The sequence below is a fragment of the Cladophialophora yegresii genome (assembly GCF_000585515.1).
Source record: "Cladophialophora yegresii CBS 114405 chromosome Unknown aczIN-supercont1.7, whole genome shotgun sequence".
Lineage (NCBI taxonomy): Eukaryota > Fungi > Ascomycota > Eurotiomycetes > Chaetothyriales > Herpotrichiellaceae > Cladophialophora > Cladophialophora yegresii.
Window position 1 is genome coordinate 2,260,739 of NW_006913051.1, and position 22,338 is coordinate 2,283,076.

At 53.6% G+C, this 22,338-nt stretch overlaps 7 protein-coding genes across 7 annotated transcripts; 2 read left to right on the plus strand and 5 right to left on the minus strand.

The window, feature by feature from the left end:
* Positions 1 to 1,892: 1,892 nt before the first annotated feature.
* On the plus strand, positions 1,893 to 3,269 carry A1O7_09922 (uncharacterized protein; the record flags this gene model as incomplete). Its single annotated transcript, XM_007763906.1, has 1 exon — positions 1,893 to 3,269. The coding sequence occupies one exon, from the start codon at positions 1,893 to 1,895 to the stop codon at positions 3,267 to 3,269; it is 1,377 nt and encodes a 458-aa protein (XP_007762096.1).
* Positions 3,270 to 4,196: 927 nt separating this feature from the next.
* Positions 4,197 to 5,849, minus strand: A1O7_09923 (uncharacterized protein; the record flags this gene model as incomplete). Its single annotated transcript, XM_007763907.1, has 1 exon — positions 4,197 to 5,849. The coding sequence occupies one exon, from the start codon at positions 5,847 to 5,849 to the stop codon at positions 4,197 to 4,199; it is 1,653 nt and encodes a 550-aa protein (XP_007762097.1).
* A 570-nt stretch (positions 5,850 to 6,419) lies between these two features.
* On the plus strand, positions 6,420 to 7,562 carry A1O7_09924 (uncharacterized protein; the record flags this gene model as incomplete). Its single annotated transcript, XM_007763908.1, has 1 exon — positions 6,420 to 7,562. One exon carries the CDS (start codon positions 6,420 to 6,422, stop codon positions 7,560 to 7,562), a length of 1,143 nt encoding a protein of 380 aa, XP_007762098.1.
* A 241-nt stretch (positions 7,563 to 7,803) lies between these two features.
* On the minus strand, positions 7,804 to 12,208 carry A1O7_09925 (uncharacterized protein; the record flags this gene model as incomplete). Its single annotated transcript, XM_007763909.1, has 4 exons — positions 7,804 to 10,179; positions 10,227 to 10,918; positions 10,965 to 11,146; positions 11,199 to 12,208. The coding sequence occupies 4 exons, from the start codon at positions 12,206 to 12,208 to the stop codon at positions 7,804 to 7,806; spliced, it is 4,260 nt and encodes a 1,419-aa protein (XP_007762099.1).
* Positions 12,209 to 13,093: 885 nt separating this feature from the next.
* A1O7_09926 (uncharacterized protein) lies at positions 13,094 to 14,601 on the minus strand (the record flags this gene model as incomplete). The annotated part of the gene is made up of 4 exons (XM_007763910.1): positions 13,094 to 13,363; positions 13,414 to 14,397; positions 14,447 to 14,476; positions 14,530 to 14,601. The coding sequence occupies 4 exons, from the start codon at positions 14,599 to 14,601 to the stop codon at positions 13,094 to 13,096; spliced, it is 1,356 nt and encodes a 451-aa protein (XP_007762100.1).
* Positions 14,602 to 15,590: 989 nt separating this feature from the next.
* Positions 15,591 to 17,819, minus strand: A1O7_09927 (uncharacterized protein; the record flags this gene model as incomplete). The annotated part of the gene is made up of 1 exon (XM_007763911.1): positions 15,591 to 17,819. One exon carries the CDS (start codon positions 17,817 to 17,819, stop codon positions 15,591 to 15,593), a length of 2,229 nt encoding a protein of 742 aa, XP_007762101.1.
* Positions 17,820 to 19,605: 1,786 nt separating this feature from the next.
* On the minus strand, positions 19,606 to 21,860 carry A1O7_09928 (uncharacterized protein; the record flags this gene model as incomplete). Its single annotated transcript, XM_007763912.1, has 4 exons — positions 19,606 to 20,406; positions 20,455 to 21,197; positions 21,247 to 21,499; positions 21,549 to 21,860. 4 exons carry the CDS (start codon positions 21,858 to 21,860, stop codon positions 19,606 to 19,608), a joined length of 2,109 nt encoding a protein of 702 aa, XP_007762102.1.
* Positions 21,861 to 22,338: the final 478 nt, after the last annotated feature.

Sequence of the window (22,338 nt, forward strand, 5' to 3'; positions counted from 1 at the left end):
AGATGGGAATCTGCCATTCGTGACAGGGAACGGAGATAGAGCCATAGACGCCAGCAGGCAAAAGCATCAAAAGGGACGACTCGGTATGATAGGAGGCGTCACTTGAGCGTGTAAATGTCGGAGCTTCTGCATCTCCGAGCAGACACCACGATTTAACCACGTCGGACCTGATAATGGAGGTTGTTTTAACAATGCTGGTCCCGGGACATATCTGTCCTGGAGGTTAAACTTTGCTCATCCTTGTTCCGCCGCACTTGAAGCAGGAGATGGCTTCACACACTGTTAATGCCACAATCCCACTAGTACATAGAGAAGAAGTTGAGGGATTCAATGGACGCAGTCGATGAGGGTCTGATTCTCGCCCTTCTTTTCCCGCTATGGCATTACTGTCCTGCATTGCGCTCAGTCACTGGGGGGAATTCTGACCATTTTCACGCATTCAGACTGCAACAAATGGTCACTCGCGCTGGTTAGCATGTCCACGTCGTATCGTCCATGGGCTTGTCCACTACCATACCATTCACATCCCTGAGCATCACCATGGTATATGGCGAGACTAGTCAGTTAAAGAAGCCCCGACGGAGCCTTGTTGCAGAAGTCTAGGTCCTTTCATATTCACCACTCTTTGGCTCAGATGCTCTCGACCACCCTTCTCCCCGTAGTGACAATGTGATGGCGCAGTGGTGGTTCCCTTCGCCCTCTGCCCAAGGGACAAGGGCTGCCATATCTTCGAGCTACCTGGGCTCCGAGATATGCACCTACGACCACCGGCCCCCGTTGCGCCTCAAGCCACTCCCACCCGCCAGATCTCAAAAGAATGTCGACATTAGCCGCGGCAGCCTCGCTTTCAGCCAGGGACATTTCATCCGTGCAGCCTCACGATCAAGGCAACCCTCTTTCTCCTGGAGCTTGGGTCGGAATCGCCATATGTATCGTCGTCTGCATCGCGTGGATTCTGCGATACTCATACATGGCATCTCCATTCTGGTTTCTGCGAATAAAGCAGTGGTGCCGGTTTCGAAACCGGCCGGCGAACCACAGACCCTCCTCGCAACAGCCGATCTCTGTCGAACGCTCCGGAGAGCAAGTCATCACGCGGCCAGCACCAGCGCGTGTCAGACTTGGCTCGAAAGAAGCGTTGCCGTCTTTTCAGCTATCCAGTCGGTTCAGTAGGGACGTGCTCGACGCATTGGCACGGATGGATTTGTCACCTGGAAGACGGCCACTCTCGTGGCAATTCAGACTATCATTAGAGCTGAGGCAGGTGGTGGAAAGATCTCGAATAACGGACCCAGAGATGGGGCGGAATCAAGACCAGGATGGTCGAGGGAAAGCATAGCAATGCGTGATACGGAGATAGAGTTGGGCTGACCGGCGTAGGCGTCTGGGCCTGCAAGCAGCAACAGAATTCACTCCCCTTCTTGGGCTACCCCAGATTTGCACGGCAGCGCTCTGGAAGCTTAAACGATATGCGGAGAAGCACCAAAGGAACCAATAGGCCGGATCGAATGGGCTTGCGTAATCGCCTAGGCGTCAGGCCAATCCGGTGCTCCCGGGCTCCAACCCAAAGGTCGTGGGGTTCGCAACGCCGCCACTCTTTTGGCTTTCCGGGCGTTTGGGCTCTGGACTTTCTGGAAAGGGCAACTGCCTCCATCTCCATATTCGTTGATCGTGTGCGTCTTCCATAATGTGACCGCCTCGACCTTCTTCTTCCTCTACCGTTGCACAACCCGGCATCACCTGCCATATGAGTTTATTTGCACCGCAATACGTCCCCATCTACTACTGCTACCACATTGATCCGATATTGGACGCTCCTTCACCGTTCTCTCACTCCACGTTCTGAATAGCCTTAGCGGAGCTCTCCGCCGTGTCCTTCGACCGCCGTCTCCATGTCTCAGTCGTCACCTCGACCGTCGGTCGATGGCCACGGCCATGTAGCACCACCTTTTCTTCACACTTTGACCCAGCGCCTGCGCAAAGGTTCCAGCGCAAGCTCGCAATACACGGATTCTGCTCCATCCAATCCAGTGACTGTCGACCCACTGTCCAAAACAGAGGCTACCCGGGCCGCGAGACGAATGATATTATCTCTCGTCAGAGACGACTGGGACTGGCCGAATCTCCCACCAGAAGCACTAGCAGACGACAATAAGAGAATTCTACCTCGTGAACCCATCTCCTTCCGCTTGCGCGAAGAGGCCCAATCCGACATTGAAGCCGAGGTCCCGCACAACAAACGACGATCAAAGAGCGACCCCTACAAATTCGAAAGTCCTGACACGGTTGGTGATGTTATAGCCGAGCGGAGGAGAAAACGCAGGAAGCAAGCAGAAGAAGAGATGGCATACAACGAAGGATTAAGAATCTGGCAGGAAAGGCGCGATGCATGGACCGGAGCGTTACAGCATAGGCCCTACAATAACAGACCTACGGAGAGACGGCCTTCCCCGACGACAAAGCGACCATCCTACAAATCTCGGCTGTCCCAAGTATTTGTCCGGGACAAGGCAGCCGACCACAACCCTCGTGCCCATTCACAGTCACTCTCCACTGATGGTGGCTCGAGCTGGCCAGCTTCACCAGTTTCTCCCACTCCAGAATCTTCTAGTATCAACAGTCTGGAAGCGGTCACTCCTGGTATCACCACCGGTACCACCACAAACACAACTGTCGAACCCAACACTCCACTTACTCCCGTCTCCACCACGGTACCGACGGCGTCGTCCTCCTCGACTACCGAGCCAGGCCCGTGGCTTCCAATATACCCGCCAATGCTGCCGAAAGACGATATAATCAGCGAAAAGATCAAACCCGCCGCGTATCCGACAATCTACAGCAAGATAGTGGTGCAAGGACTGTCGCCCAATATCCCCATCCCACTCAGCCACATGATCCCCGCTCTCGTGGAAGGTTGGAAATCCGAAGGCAATTGGCCTCCTCAGCCCAGCGCTCCGCTTGCGGCGGACGTGAAGAGAGGACGAAAATCCTCCACCTTTGCCAAATGGCGGAAAGAGCATTCCGACAACAAGCAACAGGGTGGGGAAGTCGCCGTCGTGGGCAGCAGCCGCACAAACGATGATGAAGCAGCAGGCCAACACAGAAGCAGCATCCGCCGGAGTATCGGCATGATGCGTAAAATGGGATCCTTCCTCGGCGGCGCCATGAGCAGTACCGACGGCCTGGATGAGCTGGGTATTGAGTTCAGCGAAAAGGATCAAGCGGGATTAGATCGGAACGTTGCATTGAATAAAGGGTTAGTTCACTAGGGCAGACGCGGGCTGAGACGGAAGATTGGGAATGTGCAGTGCTGCCATGGAGCGAGTCTGCCAAGGATGCAGTTCATGAGCTTATGAGTAGGCGGCCGCAGCCTTTGTAGAGGTCGATGAAGAGTGAACGAGTAATGATCAACCCGATGCTGGCACCAGCTGGAAAGGCATAATGACATATAATGACGATTACACGGATTATCGTGAAGCGAACTGACTGGCCAGCTCGGTTACAGTACAGTAGTAGGAGGGTCGCCCCGATTTGAAGACCTCAAAGCAGCCTTTCGTGGCCGCAGAAGAGGTGCCCAGCCCTGTCCAGCCCATTCGAGGACTCTTTGTGTGGTCAAGCAAATGTAGATTTCCAGGATGACTGCGGACTAGGAAGATGGTTCGCATGTGTGTGTGTGTGTGTGGGTTAGTATCACTGCCACAGCATATTATGCGAGTGCACCCTCATTGCGTGAGCATTTTTTGAAGGTGTTTTCATTTCATTCCATTCCTCTGCACTGGGGCTGTCACTGCCATGATTCATAGGTACCCACCCAGCATCATGCGCACTAAGCATGATGCGATAATGAGGCGGCGTCCAGTGTCCAGCATCTAGCATACATCAATCACCTTCCAAGGTGGGTTCGTTTTTATCCTGAATGATCCATTTCGCTATCCCCGCCCGATGCGTATCCAGGATGTAAATCGCCCAGACAAGACAAGACAATACCGCTCGCCACAGTCCATGAGTCCACGTGAGAAGAGCCGGCCACGCCCTCGCACTCCGTCCAATGCCTGCAACTCAGTGCGCAGGGAGTTTGCGTTCAGGTTCAGCGTACATGCGCCGGTGTGGAGGAATGCTGCAAGTCAAACTCGATGCACTCGATCCCGCACAAGGAGTCGGGACGTAGGACCGCAGGTTGACAATGTCCCGAGGATTCACTCATCCACTTCGGTATCGGTACTGGCATCGCTATCGCCATCACTATCAGCATCGCCACCAGCATCACCATAGGCATTGCCACCAGTACCGCCATAGGCATTGCCACCAGTACCGCCATAGGCATCGCCATAGGCATCGCCATAGGCATCGCCACCAGTACCAGCAGCTGTTCCAGTACCGCCACCAGCTCCAATACCGCTACCAGTACCGATAGGAGTGAAGCCGAAACTTGCCATCTCGGCGACCGTGGCTGCCCAAGCTGCGTCGGGGGCGTCTTCGGTGTCCTGGCGCACGAAATCGCCCTCGCGGTCAGAGTGGTAGCCCTCGTAGTCCGCCAGTGGGGACGCTGCGCGGGCCTGCGCGCCCTCTTCTTGACTACTGTCATAATCAGGCCATGCATAAGCGATCCCTGGAGATTCCGCGCGCGTTGCATCGGGGTCGTGCGAACCAGTGGCCATATTGATGTCCTCTTGATTGAGATTCCCATTCTCAACATGAGTCTGTGCGTCTGTGTCTGCGTCGGCATGAGGCTCCTCTGCTTCGGTCGCATCTTGGTCTGTGCCGGTGGTAGTGGCTTCTCCGCTGGTAGTATCTTCGGCCCGCCCGGAAGAGGTGCCAGTGCCCCGATCCACTTGATACGAAGCGAAGAATTCTTGCATCTTTTTCTTCTCTTTCTCGGAGAGCTCCGGGCAAAATTGGAGCATGTCGACTTCTGGCACATCTGGACGAACGACAGCACCGTCTTGTTTCCCCCACCTCATATGGATGCGCCGGCCCGTGTTTGTCCCGTCGGCGAGTTGTTGGTTGCTTCCCACCCCGGTCTTGATCCAAGTACACTCGCCCATCTCGCATACATGCTTCTTGACCTTGCGGAGCAGGGGACGCGTGAGCTTGCCGGTAAGCTGGATGAGGTGCAATTCGGGCAGGACGGAACGGGTGAGCGGGCTAACGTGGTAATCCGGCTGCGGTTGGATATCTCTCAGGGCAGATCCGTCCTTGGCCAGGGCGTTGCGGATTGCAAACTCGTCTTGATTATTCTCGTCGTAGCTCGGCCAGCCCGCACGCTTCAGAATGCAAGCGGAGAGACGAAGTTCCGGACTGCCAATGAGAGGTGTACAGGCCATGACAGCGCCGGCGAACTCGAGCGACGCAGCCGCGAGTTGCAGGGTGTCCTCGAATTTCAACTCGAGGTTTTGCAGTTCAGGCATCACTCTGACGGCTTCTTTGACGGTGTGGACGTAGCCCCAGAACGGGCGTGCAGGCCAGCAAACCTCCAGAGCCTCGATGTGCTTGAAGATCGGCTCAGGCCGCGCCAGTCCGGTGCGCAGAGTGGGCAGGTCCAGGGCGAAGACATTGCATTTGAGCAAAACCGCGGATGCCTCCAAGTAGACCTTCTTGTTCAATCGGAACAGATGAATGGGTATCTTTTCCGCGGCTGGATCGGCTCGTTGTTGTTTGATCGCGCCGGTTCCATCCTCGATGAGCTTAATGGGCTCGGCGAAGCAGAAGAGCAGTTCGTAGATCTTGAGCCGCAGCTCGAGCGGGAGATCGTAGAAAGACCCATTGACTGGTCGAGAAGAGGTTGCTGGGGCTGATTCGAGTCCTGGCATCAGACTGGATTGGCCATCAGTAGTGAGAGAAGTAGCCATGCTGTCTCGGGGCGGAGCGCGGGCGGGCAGCAAAATCGGGTAAACAATTTTGCGTGAACGAGAAATCAATTTTGAGGGTCATTCTTATAGCGCTGCCTGGTGGTGGGAGGACATTCACAGCAAGGCCAGTGAAGTGTCCACGAGGCAGTGAATGTTTGCACAGCGGGGCGCGGATGCGGTTGGTCGACCCCTCCGCCATCGCGTATTGTATTAGCCCATGTGCGCGATGGGGCACGATACCATGCGCTTCACCCTCCTGAGACAATGATCAGATCACACGGCGTCCGCCTGGGTGTGAATGTAGTAGATCTCTCGCGAAAAAGCACGACATGTTTTCTTATGAGTATATGTCTCAAATAGGGAAGGCGTCATGATAGATCCTCCACACTGCCGATCTCATGCAGGTACCGTCGATGACATCAACACTCCGGTGCATCGACAGACGATGTGCGCGGCGTTGGAGCAAGCGGCCGTTTCAACGCCAAATCAGTCCTTTCTTTGGGTAATAAAGCTACCTGTCTCCAGACCCCTCAGGCCACGGAGCATCGAACCCCTTTTCCACTAGATATCATGTCCCGAGCCACGAGAGTGGCGTCGTCGGCAACGCGGAGAGCTACAAGGAGCAGTACTGCCACAAGAGCAGGAGACGCAGGAGTCAAGAAGCAGCAACCCGAAGAAGCCGAGATCAAACAAGAACAGAATACTCCCGAGAAACCCTCGCGCGCACCACCGCCTAAGCGGGCTCTCTCAGCGATCGAGAAAGACACACCAAAAAGGAAGAGGGTCAAGAAGGAAGAAGAAGACACGCCACCTTTGCAATCGGTCTCGCCTTCCAAGAAATCTCCCTCCTCGACGAGAAGCACACCATCCACCCTAAAAGACAAGAAGCTCAAGTCCTACGCTCAATTCGCAAATGCATCCCCCTTTCCGGAATTTCACCATCCCACAGCCGAAGAATGTAAGCTCGCGCATCGCATCCTGTCCACTCTACACGGCCCCCGAACCCGCCCTGCCCAGTTGATCGCATCTGCCGACCGAGCAGGTTGCGGCGACTCCCCCTCCGTGCTCGATGCTCTTGTCCGGACGATCCTCTCCCAGAACACCGGCGACGTGAACTCCACCCGCGCCAAGAAAAGCATGGACAAAATATACGGCCGCAGCGACAAATGGGACGCTATTGTCGCGGGTGGCCAGGCCAAACTCCAAGACGCGATAAAATGTGGCGGGCTGAGTGCGGTGAAGAGTAAAGTCATCCTCAGCATTTTGAATCAAGTGCATGAGAAATACGGCCTGTATTCGCTCGATCACTTACACGAAGCGAGCAGCGAGGATGCAATGGCTGAGATGCTGAGCTTCCAAGGCGTGGGCCCGAAGACGGCCTCCTGTGTGCTGCTCTTCTGTCTGCAGCGGGAGAGTTTTGCCGTGGATACCCATGTCTGGCGGATCACTGGGTTGCTTGGGTGGAGGCCGAAGACCGCCACGAGGGACGAGACGCATGCGCATTTGGATGTCATGATCCCTGATGAGGACAAGTATGGCTTGCATATCTTGTTGGTTACGCACGGGAAGAAGTGCGACGAGTGTAAGGCTGGCGGGAAGAATCTGGGAAAGTGTGAGCTGAGAAAGGCCTTTAGGCAGAAGAAGATGGAAGGGGAAGCCGGAGAGGATGTGAAGCAGGAAGAGGTCGAGCTGGTAAAGCAGGAGGATGCATAAGCACAAATCCCTGGCTGGCGTAATGGCCGTCGGAATGATTTTTGCTGATGGATTGACGACGAGGCGTGAGCTATGGTGGCCCGCTGATTGAATTATGTAGATCCATCTGGTACAATAATTGGGTGTCCAGCCTTGTCCCTTGCCGGTCCTGATACTCCCTCAACGCCTTGGACGTCAACGTACATATAAGTCATTTCAAAAGGCTGTTCACATTCAGCTTTGGTCGTCTTTATGACATGCACTAAACGAGTTCAACGTACTCATGAAATTCATCGTACAGCCACTGGTCGATACCTTCCCACTTTTTCTTCTGCTCTTCATCAAACAATCTCTTGTCTCGCTCGGCGTCCGTCTCCTTCTCAAGTATTTCCGCCTCGGCTTTTGAAGCCATTACCATGTCTCCAGGCGTCTTGATCGACGATTCAGCAGGAGTATCGCCGCCAGGAGTGAAGCTTGGATCTGGCGGACATGTACCAAAGGTATCATCGAGCTGTTTCTCTGGAGTCGTTGAAAGCCCAGCAACTTCCCCTTGCGTGCCAGAGAAGTCCTCAATAGAATCCATGCCGTCTTTGAAGCATTCTATGCTCTGGACCATAGTGCTGCTCTGGCCTCGGGAAGCGGTCCTGTCATTCTTGAGAACGTCCGACATGGTGACGTGCTCAAGTGGCGGATCGAGTCCTCCAAAGTCCAGATCTGAGGCCAGGAAATCAATATCATCGTTGTCTGGCATGGTCACCTCCTTGCAGACGCCGGGATTGGCAGTGTTGAGCTTGTCCACAACTATGGGCGCTGCTTCGGAGGCAGAAAGAACATCGAGGGACTGACCCGATTCCACAAAGGAAAAGTCCAGAAGGTCGTCCTCGTCGAAGGAAAGGAACAGATCGTCTTTACCTTCCTCGACTGTTGCAGCTTGTTTCTCTGGGTTCTCTGGAGATACCTGTTTGGCGTGGTCTTTAGAGCAGTCAAGTTTGAGCTCAGATTCGAAGTCCAAATCAGGCTCAGCTCCCCCGAATTCCTCTATGTGGTCTTGCGACCGCTTCGCACGTTTAGCGGCAGGCTCATCGGACTGCTTTTGGAACGTGGCGTCTCCAGAGCTGGAAGTTTTGTGTCTTTCGTGATACGCCTCTACGGCGCTCTTGATCTTCTTTCTTTGATTTTTGTCTTTCATTTCTCTGGTAGTATCACCGCGAGGCTTAGCTGGGGCCTTGCTGTTCGGTTTGCTTTGGGGTTTCTGGCCGGGCCGCAGTTTTGGTTGCATCGGCGCCAAAAATGTTATCTTCTTCTGCCCTTTCTCCTCCTCTCTGACCTTGGTTTCTGCTTTTGATCGACGTTTCGGCTTGGCCACACCCTCTTTGCAACATTTGTGCTTACAATTCTTGTCCCGCTCATTGCAGTCGTGCTGGCAAGTCCACCGTCCATTTGGCAGTTGACTAGGCTCTCGATACACTGAAGCATCGGCGTCTTCGTTATGATAGTGCTCCGTCGACTTGCTTTTCCTATTGTCTGTTTCGAGGATGGCATCGATATCTTCAATGACTTCAATCCTGCTGCCGGTGGCGTCAATGGCCAGGAGATCTTGGTCTTCGATTCCCCCGTCATCGAACTCGTCGACGCAGCAACTGGACACCGGAGCTTGGCGAACGACTGTCTTCGTGCCGTCAGTTGAATCGTTCGTGCCGTCAGTTGAATCGTTCGTGCCGTCAGTTGAATCGTTTTGGTGTGGTTGCTTCGGATATGCAGAGACCGGAATGTCCAACAGATTCAACTCGGCATATTTGCTAGTCCCCGCGACATTATCACACATCACATAACAACTGACATGGTTGGTCGGTTTGGTAAGCCGTAAATTCAATTGGACCAATTCCCCGTGCTCCAATTTCTTTGGCCTAAATCTCCGGAATTCAAGGAGAGTCCCATTTGAGTCTTCAGCCAGGAAGCACACAGAAAAGGGCTTCTTGTTGAAGATCTGTGGTGGCACTGGGTTCAGAAAGCCAATCTCGGCAACAATTTTAACCGTTGCACCCTGACCGTGTCGAATATTTCTGCCAGTCTCTTTCACAGACACCCTTAGATTGGGAAACGACTCCAACTTCTTCAACAACTGATGGCCAAACGGCGGATTTTTGCCAAGCACCAGTTCGATACGGGCTGGCTCTGTGTTCAGCAGTGAGTCCATACTATAGATGGACGATGCCGCCAACTTTCGAACCGCGACCTCACCAAGGCCTTCAACTTGTCTTAGTTGACTAGCCGTGTTGTCCCAGACGTGCGCCGCAAGGCTGCGACCGAGCTCAAGGGCATTTCGCGCTGATATGGCGTCTTGTAACTGAATCTGGCAATCAATGAGGCATCGAATAAGCCTATTGGCATGCGCGAAGATATTTGACCTGTCAATCCGGTATTGGCTAAGGTGTTTCTTGTGGCTCTCTCCGTCTGGCAGAGCGACACTGCCCATCTCAGCTTGCATGACTAACGAGATTTTATGTGAAGGTAGAGCGACGTCGACCTTGATGGGAAATTTGATCTCCGGAGCCTTGTTGATCTCCTTGTAGAAGGACTTCTCGCCAGCCTGCATTCGTAGACCTCGGAATTCTCGTGCTTGAGCTAAGAGCAAGAGCTGCCATCGTCAGTGAGATAAAGCAGCATCTGCAAGATCGAACATACAAGTTCGGACGTTTTCGCTTTTGGAGGCAGCTTGATGAAAGACTTCATAGTATCGAAGTTGACGCAATACCGTGCCATTGCTTCCCCGAACATAGTCGGAGTCAGTCGCTCCTTTTCTTCCACAATTCCGGCGCCCACCAGAAGATCTATGTCCTTCTTACACAATTGCTCTAGGATCTCATCATCGGTACTGTCGTCCACGCCTTCTCGGAACTGGTAATGAGAAGGATTCTTCCTCAGACGGACGTACAAGAACGTGCTTGCGAGCCACTGCTTTGCTGTAGCGACGTCGCGCACAGTCCCAAGGACGATCTCTGCATTCAGATGCTCGATCAGATTCTGGTGGAGGCAGCTCTCCAAGAGCTCCTCTCCAGAGACCATCTTCTCATATCGAGAGACTTTCTCTTGGCGGCACAAAATAACCGCACAGGACGAGGATTCAAATTGAGGTCTTCCAGCTCTGCCCAGCATTTGCATGACCTCAAGGTCTGCATACTCTTTCAGACCACTGTCGGTCCAGGCGCAAGTTCCTTTCAGGATAACAAGATAGCATGGTAAATTCACGCCCACTGCCAAGGTGGAGGTGCTGCAGATGATATTGATTTGTCCATTGAGAAAAGCTTCTTCAATTGTGCGGCGATCTGCTACGCTGAGGCCACCGTGATGGAAGGCAACTCCGGCCTCAGCGGTAGCTGTGATATTGTCAATTTAAGAACAGTAGTTGTCTTGGTGGCATACCTCTGAGTTCTGCGTTCGCTAAAGAGAGCTGTCTGTCTGGGCCCTTCCATAGTCGACGCATGGGATGCGAAGATGACCACTTGTCTGCTAGACTTTCGGCAGTGTTCACTGAGGCTCTCCGAGTGGAACAGAAGACCATGACAGGTTTTCCACGTCCGTGGTTTGCGATAATCTTGGGAATCCTGTCCCGAGTCAGCCTCCCCCTTGGAGTCAGGTATTCAAGCGTGCACCAACTGTTCAGTCAGCATGGACTCGAATGCAAAGTCGTTGCTTCTAGTTTCAAAACCATAGACATGCTTCCGGAGCTGAACAGGACGAAAGTTTTCGCCAAATACTTCCCTACGTGCGGGAAGATGCTGCATCGTCGAGTTTTTGCCCAGCCATATTGCGATGTCTTCAGAGTTCGGTACCGTGGCGGACAAGGCGACAAATCTGATGGAGCTGGCGACCGATTTCATTCGGGACACAACGGCTTCCAATGTAGCACCACGTTCGTCCTTGAGAATATGAACCTCATCGACAAGAAACAGCCTGACAAGTTGCATAAGTCTGGCGTGATCTTGCCATTTCCGAGTGATGCTGTCCCATTTTTCGGGAGTAGTGATGATAATGCTTGCTTTCTGAACATCTCGTAGATGGGCCAAGTCTGTGTCACCAGTGAGCTCAGCACAGTCTAGATTCAAAACGCCGAACTTCTTCTGCCAGTCGTTGTATCTTTCTGCGCACAATGACTTTGTTGGAGCTTGATAGATAACCTTGAAGTCTTGACCTTTGCACTCAGCTACCAGTCTGCAGATGGCGAACTCCATGATGACTGTCTTTCCGCTGCCCGTTGGAGCCGACACCACGAGATTGTCGTCAGTCTCGAAGGCACTAGCAAAGCATTTGGACTGGACCGCATTGAAGATGTCAAATTTGAAGACCGCTCGAAGCTGATCTGGAAGTGCTGTAGCTGGCACCAGCGTGATACCTTGGACAACAGGCGGCGATCCAGCAGGCAGCCTGGCCTCAGATATCCTCTGAACGGCATCTCTGGGCACCACAGAAGTCACTCTTGCTTGAGGATCGAAGTCATCATGTGGAGCGTCCTCGGGCGTCATGTCGGCGACGGTTTTAAGAGGTCGAGCGGCTTTGGCCCTTTGACGATACTGAAGTGCTGACACCGTGGGGCTGGTGATAGGTCCACTTGGTGAGGAGCTAGTTGGTGGAAGCATTGTATTGTCAAGTAAATCATCTGCTGACATGATGAGCTTCGGACTTTTTTTTCTCGAGCTCCTCAATTCACCTTGAAAGAATCTCCTCGTCGTGCCAGTCATCAATGGAGTGATAGGGTGGCGAGGAAGTGAGATTGGAGCGGGACGCGTTCGTACTGGATGCCTGTGGTCACCTTGGCTTTCTCGGAGGAGCTGTCTGTCTGATGACATGTCAGTCTCAAGTGCTCGGAAGATGCTATACTCGACCCACCAAAGTCGTCCAAAGTCATCTCATTTTTAGGCGACGGGGGCTCGAACAGAGGACTCTGAGTTGACCCAGATCCAGCAAAGAATGGTGAACACTGCGGGAGGACGCTAGAATAGGACGCATGGGTGTTCGAGCCGAATTGGGAGGGGCGAGAACTGTAGAGGGCGTGTGCCTCACGGGTGGAAGCAAGAAGGGAATTCCGATGGTAGTTTGCCGGAAAGCGTCTTGCGTTCTCCATGGCATTGGTAGAGGGTCATGCATGTAGCGGGACACAGAATGAGGGTGGAAGTAGGACAAAGGCATCAGAGCAAGGGAGATTGTCAACCAAACTGGAAAAAGTGTTGCATGAAGGCGACGTGCAGGTGAGGGCGTCGTAGAGGGAAGCCACGACCGGACTGTAATGGCGAGGACGTCACGTGCCAGCTTTGCCCCTTGACATTGAATTCACTTTCACCTCTCCCTCGTCGCATGGTAGAAGGGCCCTTCCACCACTTACGGTTCTCTGCTATGTCCAAAGAGTGTTTTCATCTCGGGCTCCCTGGCAGCCCTTGCACCTCCTGCTCAGGGTGTTTCCGTGCCGCTCTAGGCTTGTAGCATCAATCCATCATCATGTCCCGATGTTGATGTCATGTCCAGTCGTAAGCATTAGTTCTGACTAAGGGCTTGGCTCAGTCGTGATGCTTTGTGAAATAGCCGAGAGCTTCCTTATTTCTCTTTTTGTGGCTGGGTGAACCAGGCCTCGAAGTGGCCAAAGCCGTCTCCTCTTGAAGCAAAGGAGTCTTTGGAATCTGGATTGACATGTCGTTTAGCCCGGCCGAACCATTGAGAGCTGCTTTATCGTCTTCGTTGAGAGTGATCGCCGGGGTTCGCAGCTGCCGGGCTTCCTCAGAATTGTAAACCCAAGTCGCGAGGAGGACTATCGATGCCCCAATCAAAAACTGCAAGCCATTAGTAACTGTAGCCATGGACTTCAGAAGAATACACGTACATGACCAGTCATGGCGAAGTCAAAAAACATGAAGCTTGCCAGACTGCTGAGAACCATGCTGATGCTAACAGCAAAGTTCTTCGAGATGTTGTCGGCGTAAAAGATGCAGAACGCCGCCACGATGCCACCAAAAGACTGAATCGCAATGGATAGCGCAACCACCCAATTGTAGCCCGCAAAGAAGCCATACTTGGCTACTGTCTCGCCATCGAGAAATAGAATGCCGACGAAGAACGCCGGAAAGAGTGAGTATGTCGATAGTTGTACGTTCCGAATCCAGAGAGATGTCGGCCTGGGGGACTCTTTGATGACCTTTTCAAAATAGACTCCCGCAAGACCTGAGCATATGCAAACCCCAAGCACGGCAAATAAACCCACAGAAGCGTCCATGCCTGGGTTGTAGAGGGCGAGCTCATCTTCTTCGATGCCTTCATACGTGGCTGATCGCTTCTTGAGGTGCGCACCATGATCTCGCCGCCCAAAATGCTCGCTTAGGGGGTTGAATGATCGCGGCACGTAGATGTGGGTATGGTGGCTCGAAGCCAGGGATGTCGACGAGTCATGAGGAAGAGAGACGATTGCAACTCCCAGCATGAGTAGTATCAGAGATAACCATTGTCGTCCCGAGATTGTTCTTCGCAGAAGCATGACGCTGAAGACAGCTGTAGCAATGATCTTGAACTGGTATGTGACGTGGAACGTCGCCGCGTCGAGATTTGAGATGCCAACGTATTGTAGGCTGTTCGCGAGGGTGTAGAGCCCAGCCGGAAAGGCCATCTTCCAGCTGTCGCCAGCGAAGACTGCGCTGCCCAAAGTGCCGAGAAGAGACGTTGCGGGTGTGGATCGAGGAGCTGATAGAGAGATTTCGTATAGGGATATCGTGAGGCATACTGCCAATTTGAGGACTTCGACCAAGAAGACGGCGGTCGAAGGAAGATAACGCTGTCCGTCAACTGTCGGCATCACGCGAGAGTAATGAAGGAGCTGTCGCACAGGTTAGTCCGCGATCCTGGACGATGCTCCAGATACGCACCAATATAAAGGTAGAAAATTGGACTGTCAGCTATTCGCGCGTCAGTCTGCTTGCAGCCGCATGGCCCTCGAGGAACTTCTTACAATGCTTAGGGAGAGCTTCCGTAATGATACACCCATGACCTTGGGCAGGTTGCCCGGCCTTTCGCCACCCATGGCGCTCAAGGCGGTAGCAATACAGGCCTAAGTATGCAGATTCGACAATACAACGCCGAAGACGCTCTGCGCCAGGCAGGGCAATCCGTCATCTAGAGGATGCAACGAATAAGTTGAAGAAGGAGCGGACAGGGTCTAGGGATTGCCAGAGGTAGTTGATCTCCTTCTCGCACGTTGAACCCGTGGGGAGTAGCGATACAGGGAATGAAGTGGAATGAGCATAAGGTCACCAGACACGCCAGCAGAAATGAATGACTTGGTCAGTAGTTTGTGTGGCAGGCAATACTCTCCGTAGAGGTGGACGGGAAACTGTTGGCGAAGGTGGAATTGTTCATGCCGCGTCGATTCGCCCGGCGTGTCGCGAACCTCGCCAGATTCGCTGCTTGGCCCTGCGTCATGCGGTCCCGGCTTTCCAACTTTTCGCTTGTTCCTGTCTGTGGCTGTCGTGCCCGTTTAGGGCGGTGAGCGTCCAAACAGAGGGTCCGGGAGCGCCGGAGCATCGAAACGGGCTTGGTGAGCCCCATCAACCTCGCCTATGCGCCAAAACTGAGAACCCCAAGTTTCGGCTGAGGAGGCCAGGGAGGCTCAGGGAGCCGCTTCCATCCTCCAGCCTCGCCAGCCAGAGCCTCGAGGCTCAAATCTCAGCACCTAACGTCCCATCACTGCGATGCCCGACAGTTCACGGACGGACACATAAACAGACGCACAGGCGGCAGTCAAAGTGGTAATGGGTATCAGTATTCTACCAGAGCAGATTTCTTGGCCCTTGATATATTCGGCCTTCGCTGAGCTTCCGAGTCCGTTATTGTACAATTACCCAGCTCATAAGTGCCCTTCGTCATGGATAGATCATAGTCAGACCCAACGGAAATGCCTAATGTACAAATATGCCCCCGCTAATCAGAAAGTCGTCACCAACGGCCCTAGTCGAAATCCGGGAGTACATGACAACCAAATGCAATCAAGCGTCAACTGTCATAAAGGAGCAGTCAGTGCGCCGTGGCAACTTTCATCCAGCCGTTGTAAGGCCAGTCGATGAAGTCCTGCGAAGAGACCTCTTCCCTCCTCGGCGGTGCCTGTAGTCTTTCCAAAGTAGCCAGGTACTGTCTCTCCTTCCGACTTCGGGAGTCGTCTCTCGAACTAGTCGTCGACGTCGAAAAGAAGGTCGAGCGGCTCATCCTGTTGGGACCATCGGTGCGCGGTTGAAGGAATCCTGACGGCGAAGGGGCGAATGAGGACGCAATTTCGGTGTCAGGAGCGACAGGTGTGCCAGTGTGGAAACTGGTAATCGAGTATCTCACACTGGGATCGTTGGAGAGCCCGGTCTGGAAGGTTGTGCAGGAAGCCTGATCAAAGTTTGTGTCGGAAGAAGGGGATTGTACCCGTTCGAGCATCCGACCTTGCGTCGTGAACTGTATATCAAGCGCAGGTGAGCTCCTTGGGCCCTGCTGCTTGCGTTTCAACGGTTTTCGATCCGTGTTCATGAGTGCCTGTATTCGTGATTCCGTGCTGGCGCTGTACGACTTGCCCTGAACAGCCTTCTTGCTCCTTATAGCAGCCAAGAGAGACTCTTCCTGCTTTGTCACGCTCATCAATCTTCTACTCTCAATGCTCGCGGTATCCGAAAGCGGGATGTCGGGGAAAGATGCACGACGAAAAGATGACTGGTCCGTGGTGGGTGTGGGAGGAAATGAAGTGAGTAGATCGTCTTCCTCCGGCATCGGATTCGATGAGAGGTCCAGGCACGAGTAATACGTCGATCGGGGGTCCCGTCGCCTGTTGGGTGGTTTCATTGATTCCCCAACATCGCGCCCATGCTGAGGAGCGCGAACACGTTTCAGACTGGGCGTAGCTTTGACCGAAGTATTCTGTTTCGTGCTGATAGTTTTAGCCGTGCCAACCTCGATATCCGATTCACCCAAGGATTCGACGGCTATGCTGTCTCGTATTTCCGGGAGCGGCATACTCGGAGATTTTATAGTGGGTGCCAGTGGTTCATCCTCGTCAGAGGAGGACAAGTCCAGAACGCTCGTTTGATGCAGGTCAGTCGAGCCCAGCGAACCTGCTTTTCCCTTTGGCGAGGTCAAGTGAGACTCATTGGGAGACAGTGTAGATCTAGACGACTTGGCGTTGAGTGTCGACACCCGAGGTGGTATGACTGAAACGGGTAATATGTGGCTTGACTCTGTCCTGGAGCTTGTGCTTCGAGCTGGGTGATCCAAAGCACGAGGGGTTGTACAAGGTTCGTCCACTGCGACCATTCCTATCCTCCCACCTTCGAAAGCCATCTCAAATCCTGCCACGAAGCTAGGCTGGAGTGCGGGTTCGTCGACACTTTCATCGTCACTGCTATCACCTTCCAACCCATCGAACCAATGCTTTGCGCCTGCTTTCGGCCGTCTGATATTTATTTTGTATTGGTGTGCTTCTTGCTGGGAAGCGAGCCGAACAGAGGACTTCGGCTTCTCCGGACTGATGAGGGTTGTTGGTCGATCAGAATTGAAACGTACGCCTTTCTTGAGTTTGGACGGGGGATTGGAGTGCACTGAGCCGGAATCTGCCCCTCGATCCGATGACCTTAGAGACCGTTGATTACTCAATCGCATCTTGCCGGCCGATTCTGGTGATTCTGGCACAGCTTGCGTAGGTGCCTTCTCTCCAGCCTTGCTTCCGTGCCTAGAGAGACGAAAGAACTTCAATCGCCGAATCGGGTCCGCGTCCGTTGTTGTGGGCTTGACGACCACAGGAGCACCTTTCCGAAGGGCAAAGTCTCGTCTGGAAGAATCCGATGTCTGTTGGGAAATTGCTAGAGGAGTCTTTTGAGCATCATAAAAGGAGTGAAGTGTTGAGGATGAGCCTTGCGCCTTCAGTCGCTTGGGGTGTGTAGAGCCCGGAACATCCGCTTTGAGCAGGTATTCCTCGTGCAGCAACACTGACGATGCCTTCCCATTCAGATCCCTAGATGTATCGGACTGTTCTGTTGGCGGGTTTGAAGAGCCCAGCTCGGTCGTGGCATCGGAAAATGATAGCGTGGGTAACCGAGCCGTAACGGAAGAGCTAATGCTTTGGTTACGTGCAGTATTCAGATCGGTTTCAGAAATTCCAAGTATGTGATGGACTTTATGCTCCTTCCCTTCTGGCTGCCAGTCCTGTTGCTGAGCACTGGATTTTGTACGCTTTAGAGCAGATGGCAGGCGGAACCTGGAGCCGCTACCCATATCACTTTTGCCTCGGGACTGATGCTGTATGTCTGTTCATGCCGACAACTATACTGTACAGTGCTCCGACGAGTGGCGGTGCTCCAATTTCCCCACGGTTGGCCACCGAACTTAGACTGCGCAGGACGACGTTCTTGGCTGAAAGAAACGATATGGCAGTCTGAGGTAAGCGCAGGCGGCGGAGATGAAGGATATGACGTTCGTAGACAGGTCGTTACGTCGTGAAGTCGGAGGGAAGGGCTGTTCTTTTCCTGTCAACGTGCCTGGGAAGTCATGGTTGAGTCATGTAGGAGAAGCCGACCTGAGTGCGGTTGTGGTGTAAGAAGAACTCGTCTCGGGACAAAGCAGCCCGGTGAAGGAAGCAACATGGGCGGCGAGGGCAACAAAGTGTAGTATGTATGATGAGCACTTAGGTTCCTCGTCTGGGAATCGGTTTTGCAGGTGAGCAGCCCATCAGCGGGTGGTGGACCAGCCGGCTCCTTCTGGCGGGATGACGGGGTGGAGATAGCTCGACAGGCACCACCAAGTAGGCGCTCGGCGTGCTGATGGACTGTCACCGTTGCCCACAAAACGCCCCGGTGTGGATGCTAAAGCGTGTGGGCACCAACCTAGCCATGGGGCCAGGGGTTGTCCTGCCTCGCATAGCATCCCGCACTCGGGAATCGCGTGCAGATGAAAGCAGGTGGAAGTTACAGGAAGGTCGTGATTCGCCTGAAGAGAGAGGGTTTGAGGTAACATGACCGTCTTCTGGCGCAACTTCTCGGCTTCTCTCGCATTTCTGGAACGCCTCTGCCGTCTGCTAGAGCCCGTGGACTCGGGGACTGGTTGCTACTGTGGATGCAGCACTCTCACGTCAAAGCGGACCAGACATGGGGCCATATTCGTCACCTTGAATGTGTCAGGTTGCACACTGCTGCACACTCAAGCACGGCGGTTGATTTCAGGCCCCAACAACGCAGGCTGATCACGGCTTCTTCAGGAAAGAAAGCAGCGGACTACTGTGTATGGGGACGCTTGGGATCTAGCGGGCATTGCGTGCCTGAAAGACGCCAGCAGAAATAGTCAGTGTGGGCGACTCGGTGCTTGACCGCTCCATGCTCGAACTAGCCTAAGTACGGAGTCAGCTAGCTTCCCAATTACTACGAACATTGCTGGCGTAATTACTCCGTACTGGGGTCTTTGCTTGCGTCCTCATCCTCTGCGAGTGGCGCCGGCTCAGGGGCAGGCCAAGGTTTCAATGCTACAGTAAGTACGGAGTACGGAGTACGACTACGAGTACGAGCACTATGGCAAGTTCCAGTGCCAATGCGGTTCAGCCACCACGGCAAGGACTCGCCGAAGCCACGGAAGAACACGCGGGGAGGCGTTGCATAGTTATTCTCCGTGTGGAAGGTGATTGCTGAGTTCGCGATGGAATCAATCTCCACCATGTGGGAGTCGATGACTCGGATCCTAATACAAATGGCTTGCGCAATTCACACGTGTGAATGTCTCAGCCTTTCAGGAACATTGTTGCCATCAGCCTTGAGACTTCTCTACAGAATCAACAGGCTCAGTTCCCATTCCGATTCAGATACACAGCAGGGTCAGCCCAGCTAGCCACGACGTGGTTTCCCTTCTGGCTGCCCATTGCTTGTCGCACCACAACGGCGGCTTCGCATCTCGCAAGGCGCAGCTGACCGGGTATTCCTTTAGGTGGGTAGCGCTCATGTTGTTACAGGCGGTTCTACTCCTGCTCCTTGAGCACAATATTCACCATTTGGCCCATATTTTTGCAACGACCTCCTCAGTCCGCAGTCGTGGTGGATTCGGCGGTGCTGGAATCGGTGCTGTACGGTATATGGTCACGGACTAGGCTTGGTTGTTCGCCCACGCTCATAACGCTGGCTGCAGATGGTGAGTAGTCAACGTTGATCAGCATGCGGGAGATGCTGATCTTTCGTCGGCGTATTGGTGTTGCTGTTCCTGCATTGTCAACTGCCTCCGTGGATAAGTCGCTTGAGACAGGGCGGTATATCCAGCGCACAGTAGGGTCACCGAACTCGTCGTACGATACCATTTCTTCACACCCTTCGGCTCTTGCGAAATCCCGTCCATGAGCGTATGCTTCAAGCGCCTGCATAAGCTCAGTGGAGCGTTTCATTGGATCTTCACCGCCTGGAGAGACTTCATAGAGATGATCTATCGACGCCAAGGCACTCGCACACTTCTCTTTGAGCTGGTGCAGCTCTGGCTGTTTCAGCGGTTGAACCTCGAAAAGTCGTCGCTGCCTACGCAAAAGCAGGTGCTCTTCTACCAGGCGATTAATCACGCGAGTGAAGACGTCTTTGGTCCATCGCACGGGGTTCAGCCGGATATGCAGGAAGTCGTCACCAATTCGCGATCCGGATTTGACCTGAGTTGTCAAGTAGTTGACGGCCCGCCGCAAGAGGACGATGGACAGCGGAGATTCTCGATCTTCTGGCTTCCCTCCGGACAACAGGCAGGTATAGCAGAAACGCTCATCAGCAGCGATAGCTGTGGGAGATGTTCCGTCATATCCATAGCATTCTCTATGTTGCCATCCGTCGCATACTTCGCAATATAGCTAATCAAGTCAGCCCAGTGAATAGCACCCGATCAGAGATTCCCTTACCATTTCCTTGTCTTGCTTCGGACTTCCACATTCACAGCTGATATCAGTCGATCGGCAGATCCTCTTGATCTTTCCTTCGGCGAGTAAGTCTCCGTCAAAGATAGCTCCTCCACCACCTGCCATCTCTTTCTGGACTGCGTAGCAGTGTACTAGAAGCTCCGCTAGCTTCGTCACGGCGAGACGGGCTCCTACCACCTTCGGCGAGCTCCGTGTCATGGCTGTGAACTCAAGTGGCGAGTCCTTGGCGCCGGCCGTATCCAGCTGAGGAAAGCTCATGTTTCCTAGGCTTCGAGGACTGTTGAGCGCACTTGCTCCGGTTGCACCTGCCATGATACCCCCTTCAGAGTTTTGTACGCCGTTCCGTTTCTCACGCCTGCTGTCGGGAATTGGGGCATCGGCGCGGCGTTTAATCGCAGGTGTCGATTCTTTCAGCGTCGAGAGCAGATTGTTGCTGTGACTGGATGAAGTCTTTTGCATCGCTTGAAGTTGCTTGCTCATCTCGGTATCCTGGAGGTCGACGGACGAGTCCTGAGCTTCCGACTCAGCCGTACGGACAGTGACACGGATCTGGTAGTGACCTGATTCCAGCACGCCAACGACATCCTCTGTGCCTCCCCCTAGCGACCCGCATACTACTTCGGCATCCACCTCTTGGAAGTCGTTCTTGTCCACGAATCCTGGCGGCTGATACAGGGTGGGGCACGACTTGTTGTAAGCAAGGCTCATTCCCAGTCTGCGGCGGGCTGTCAACAGTCAACGAAGTGAACCAGCTGCAGGGCTCGCTATGCAAACCTGGAAGACGAGGTAGGTCGCGCAGTGATCGGAGCAATGCTCGGATGCTCGCCTTGAAGCTCTTGTGGACGTTTTCCAGGGTGAACGTGTGATTCGTGGGGTTCACTTGAACGCTGCTGACGCGCCCCTTTTCATAAGCAAAGACGAAATGATAGTTCTCCAGGACTGAAAGTTGGCCCTGTGAGGACCGTGTCACAAAGACCTGGAGATCCTGCAGGTAACCACGTTCCAGAGCGTCGAAGACTCCTTGCTCCTAGACGCTCGTCAGCAACAGAAAAGAGAGTATGAATATCCACACCTACAAGCATTTCAAGTAGCTGGTCAGCGCGTCGATGACCGCCAGGGACGAGGACTTTGACTTCTTGACCCTCGCCGGCCTCTTGCTGGGTGACAGCTTGAAAAGACGAATACAATGCTTTTGCATTCTGCTCATCGTCAAATACGATTTCGTCAATACGTCGAGTGCAGAAACACGGTGCTGTCCATGGGATGAGCTCTCTTGCATGAGCGATACACGCCAGTGCAGCATTGAGGAATATCTGAACCAAGGCAAGGCTTTGGTCCTGGGAAAGCAGCCGCTCGGACGGCTGAGCCAGAAGCAGTCGCTGTGCCATCATGAGAAGGAGTTGTATGGCATCTGCACTTGAGATAAATTGTAGACGACTAATGCAAGTGAAGCCAAAGTGAAGGAAAACTACCGGTGGAGTGTCGGTTTCCTCGACCTGAGCATGATAACAAGAAACCACAATCTCACCATGACCTCTGCAACACCGTCTGAAGCCGAGTCTTCAGCAGCTTAATAAGACCTAGCCATCTCAAGCACTCGTGTTGACTGGAGTATTTCATGAGACTTGCCATGACCCGCATCGTCTGGCTCAACCGCAGACGTTCGGGGCAAGTAGTCCCCTTCCTAAGCTTTCGCTCGGTGTTCGTTCTTGTCGCCTACGCCATTACTCCAACTTCGAATAATGGTAGAGGAAGTATTAGAGTATCTGCGACGGCGAAGCGGACACTCGCTCCCCAGAACTCGTTACATAGTAGACTGAATCCGATACACCATACGTGGACGAGCAGTCTGCCCTGCTGTGGCAG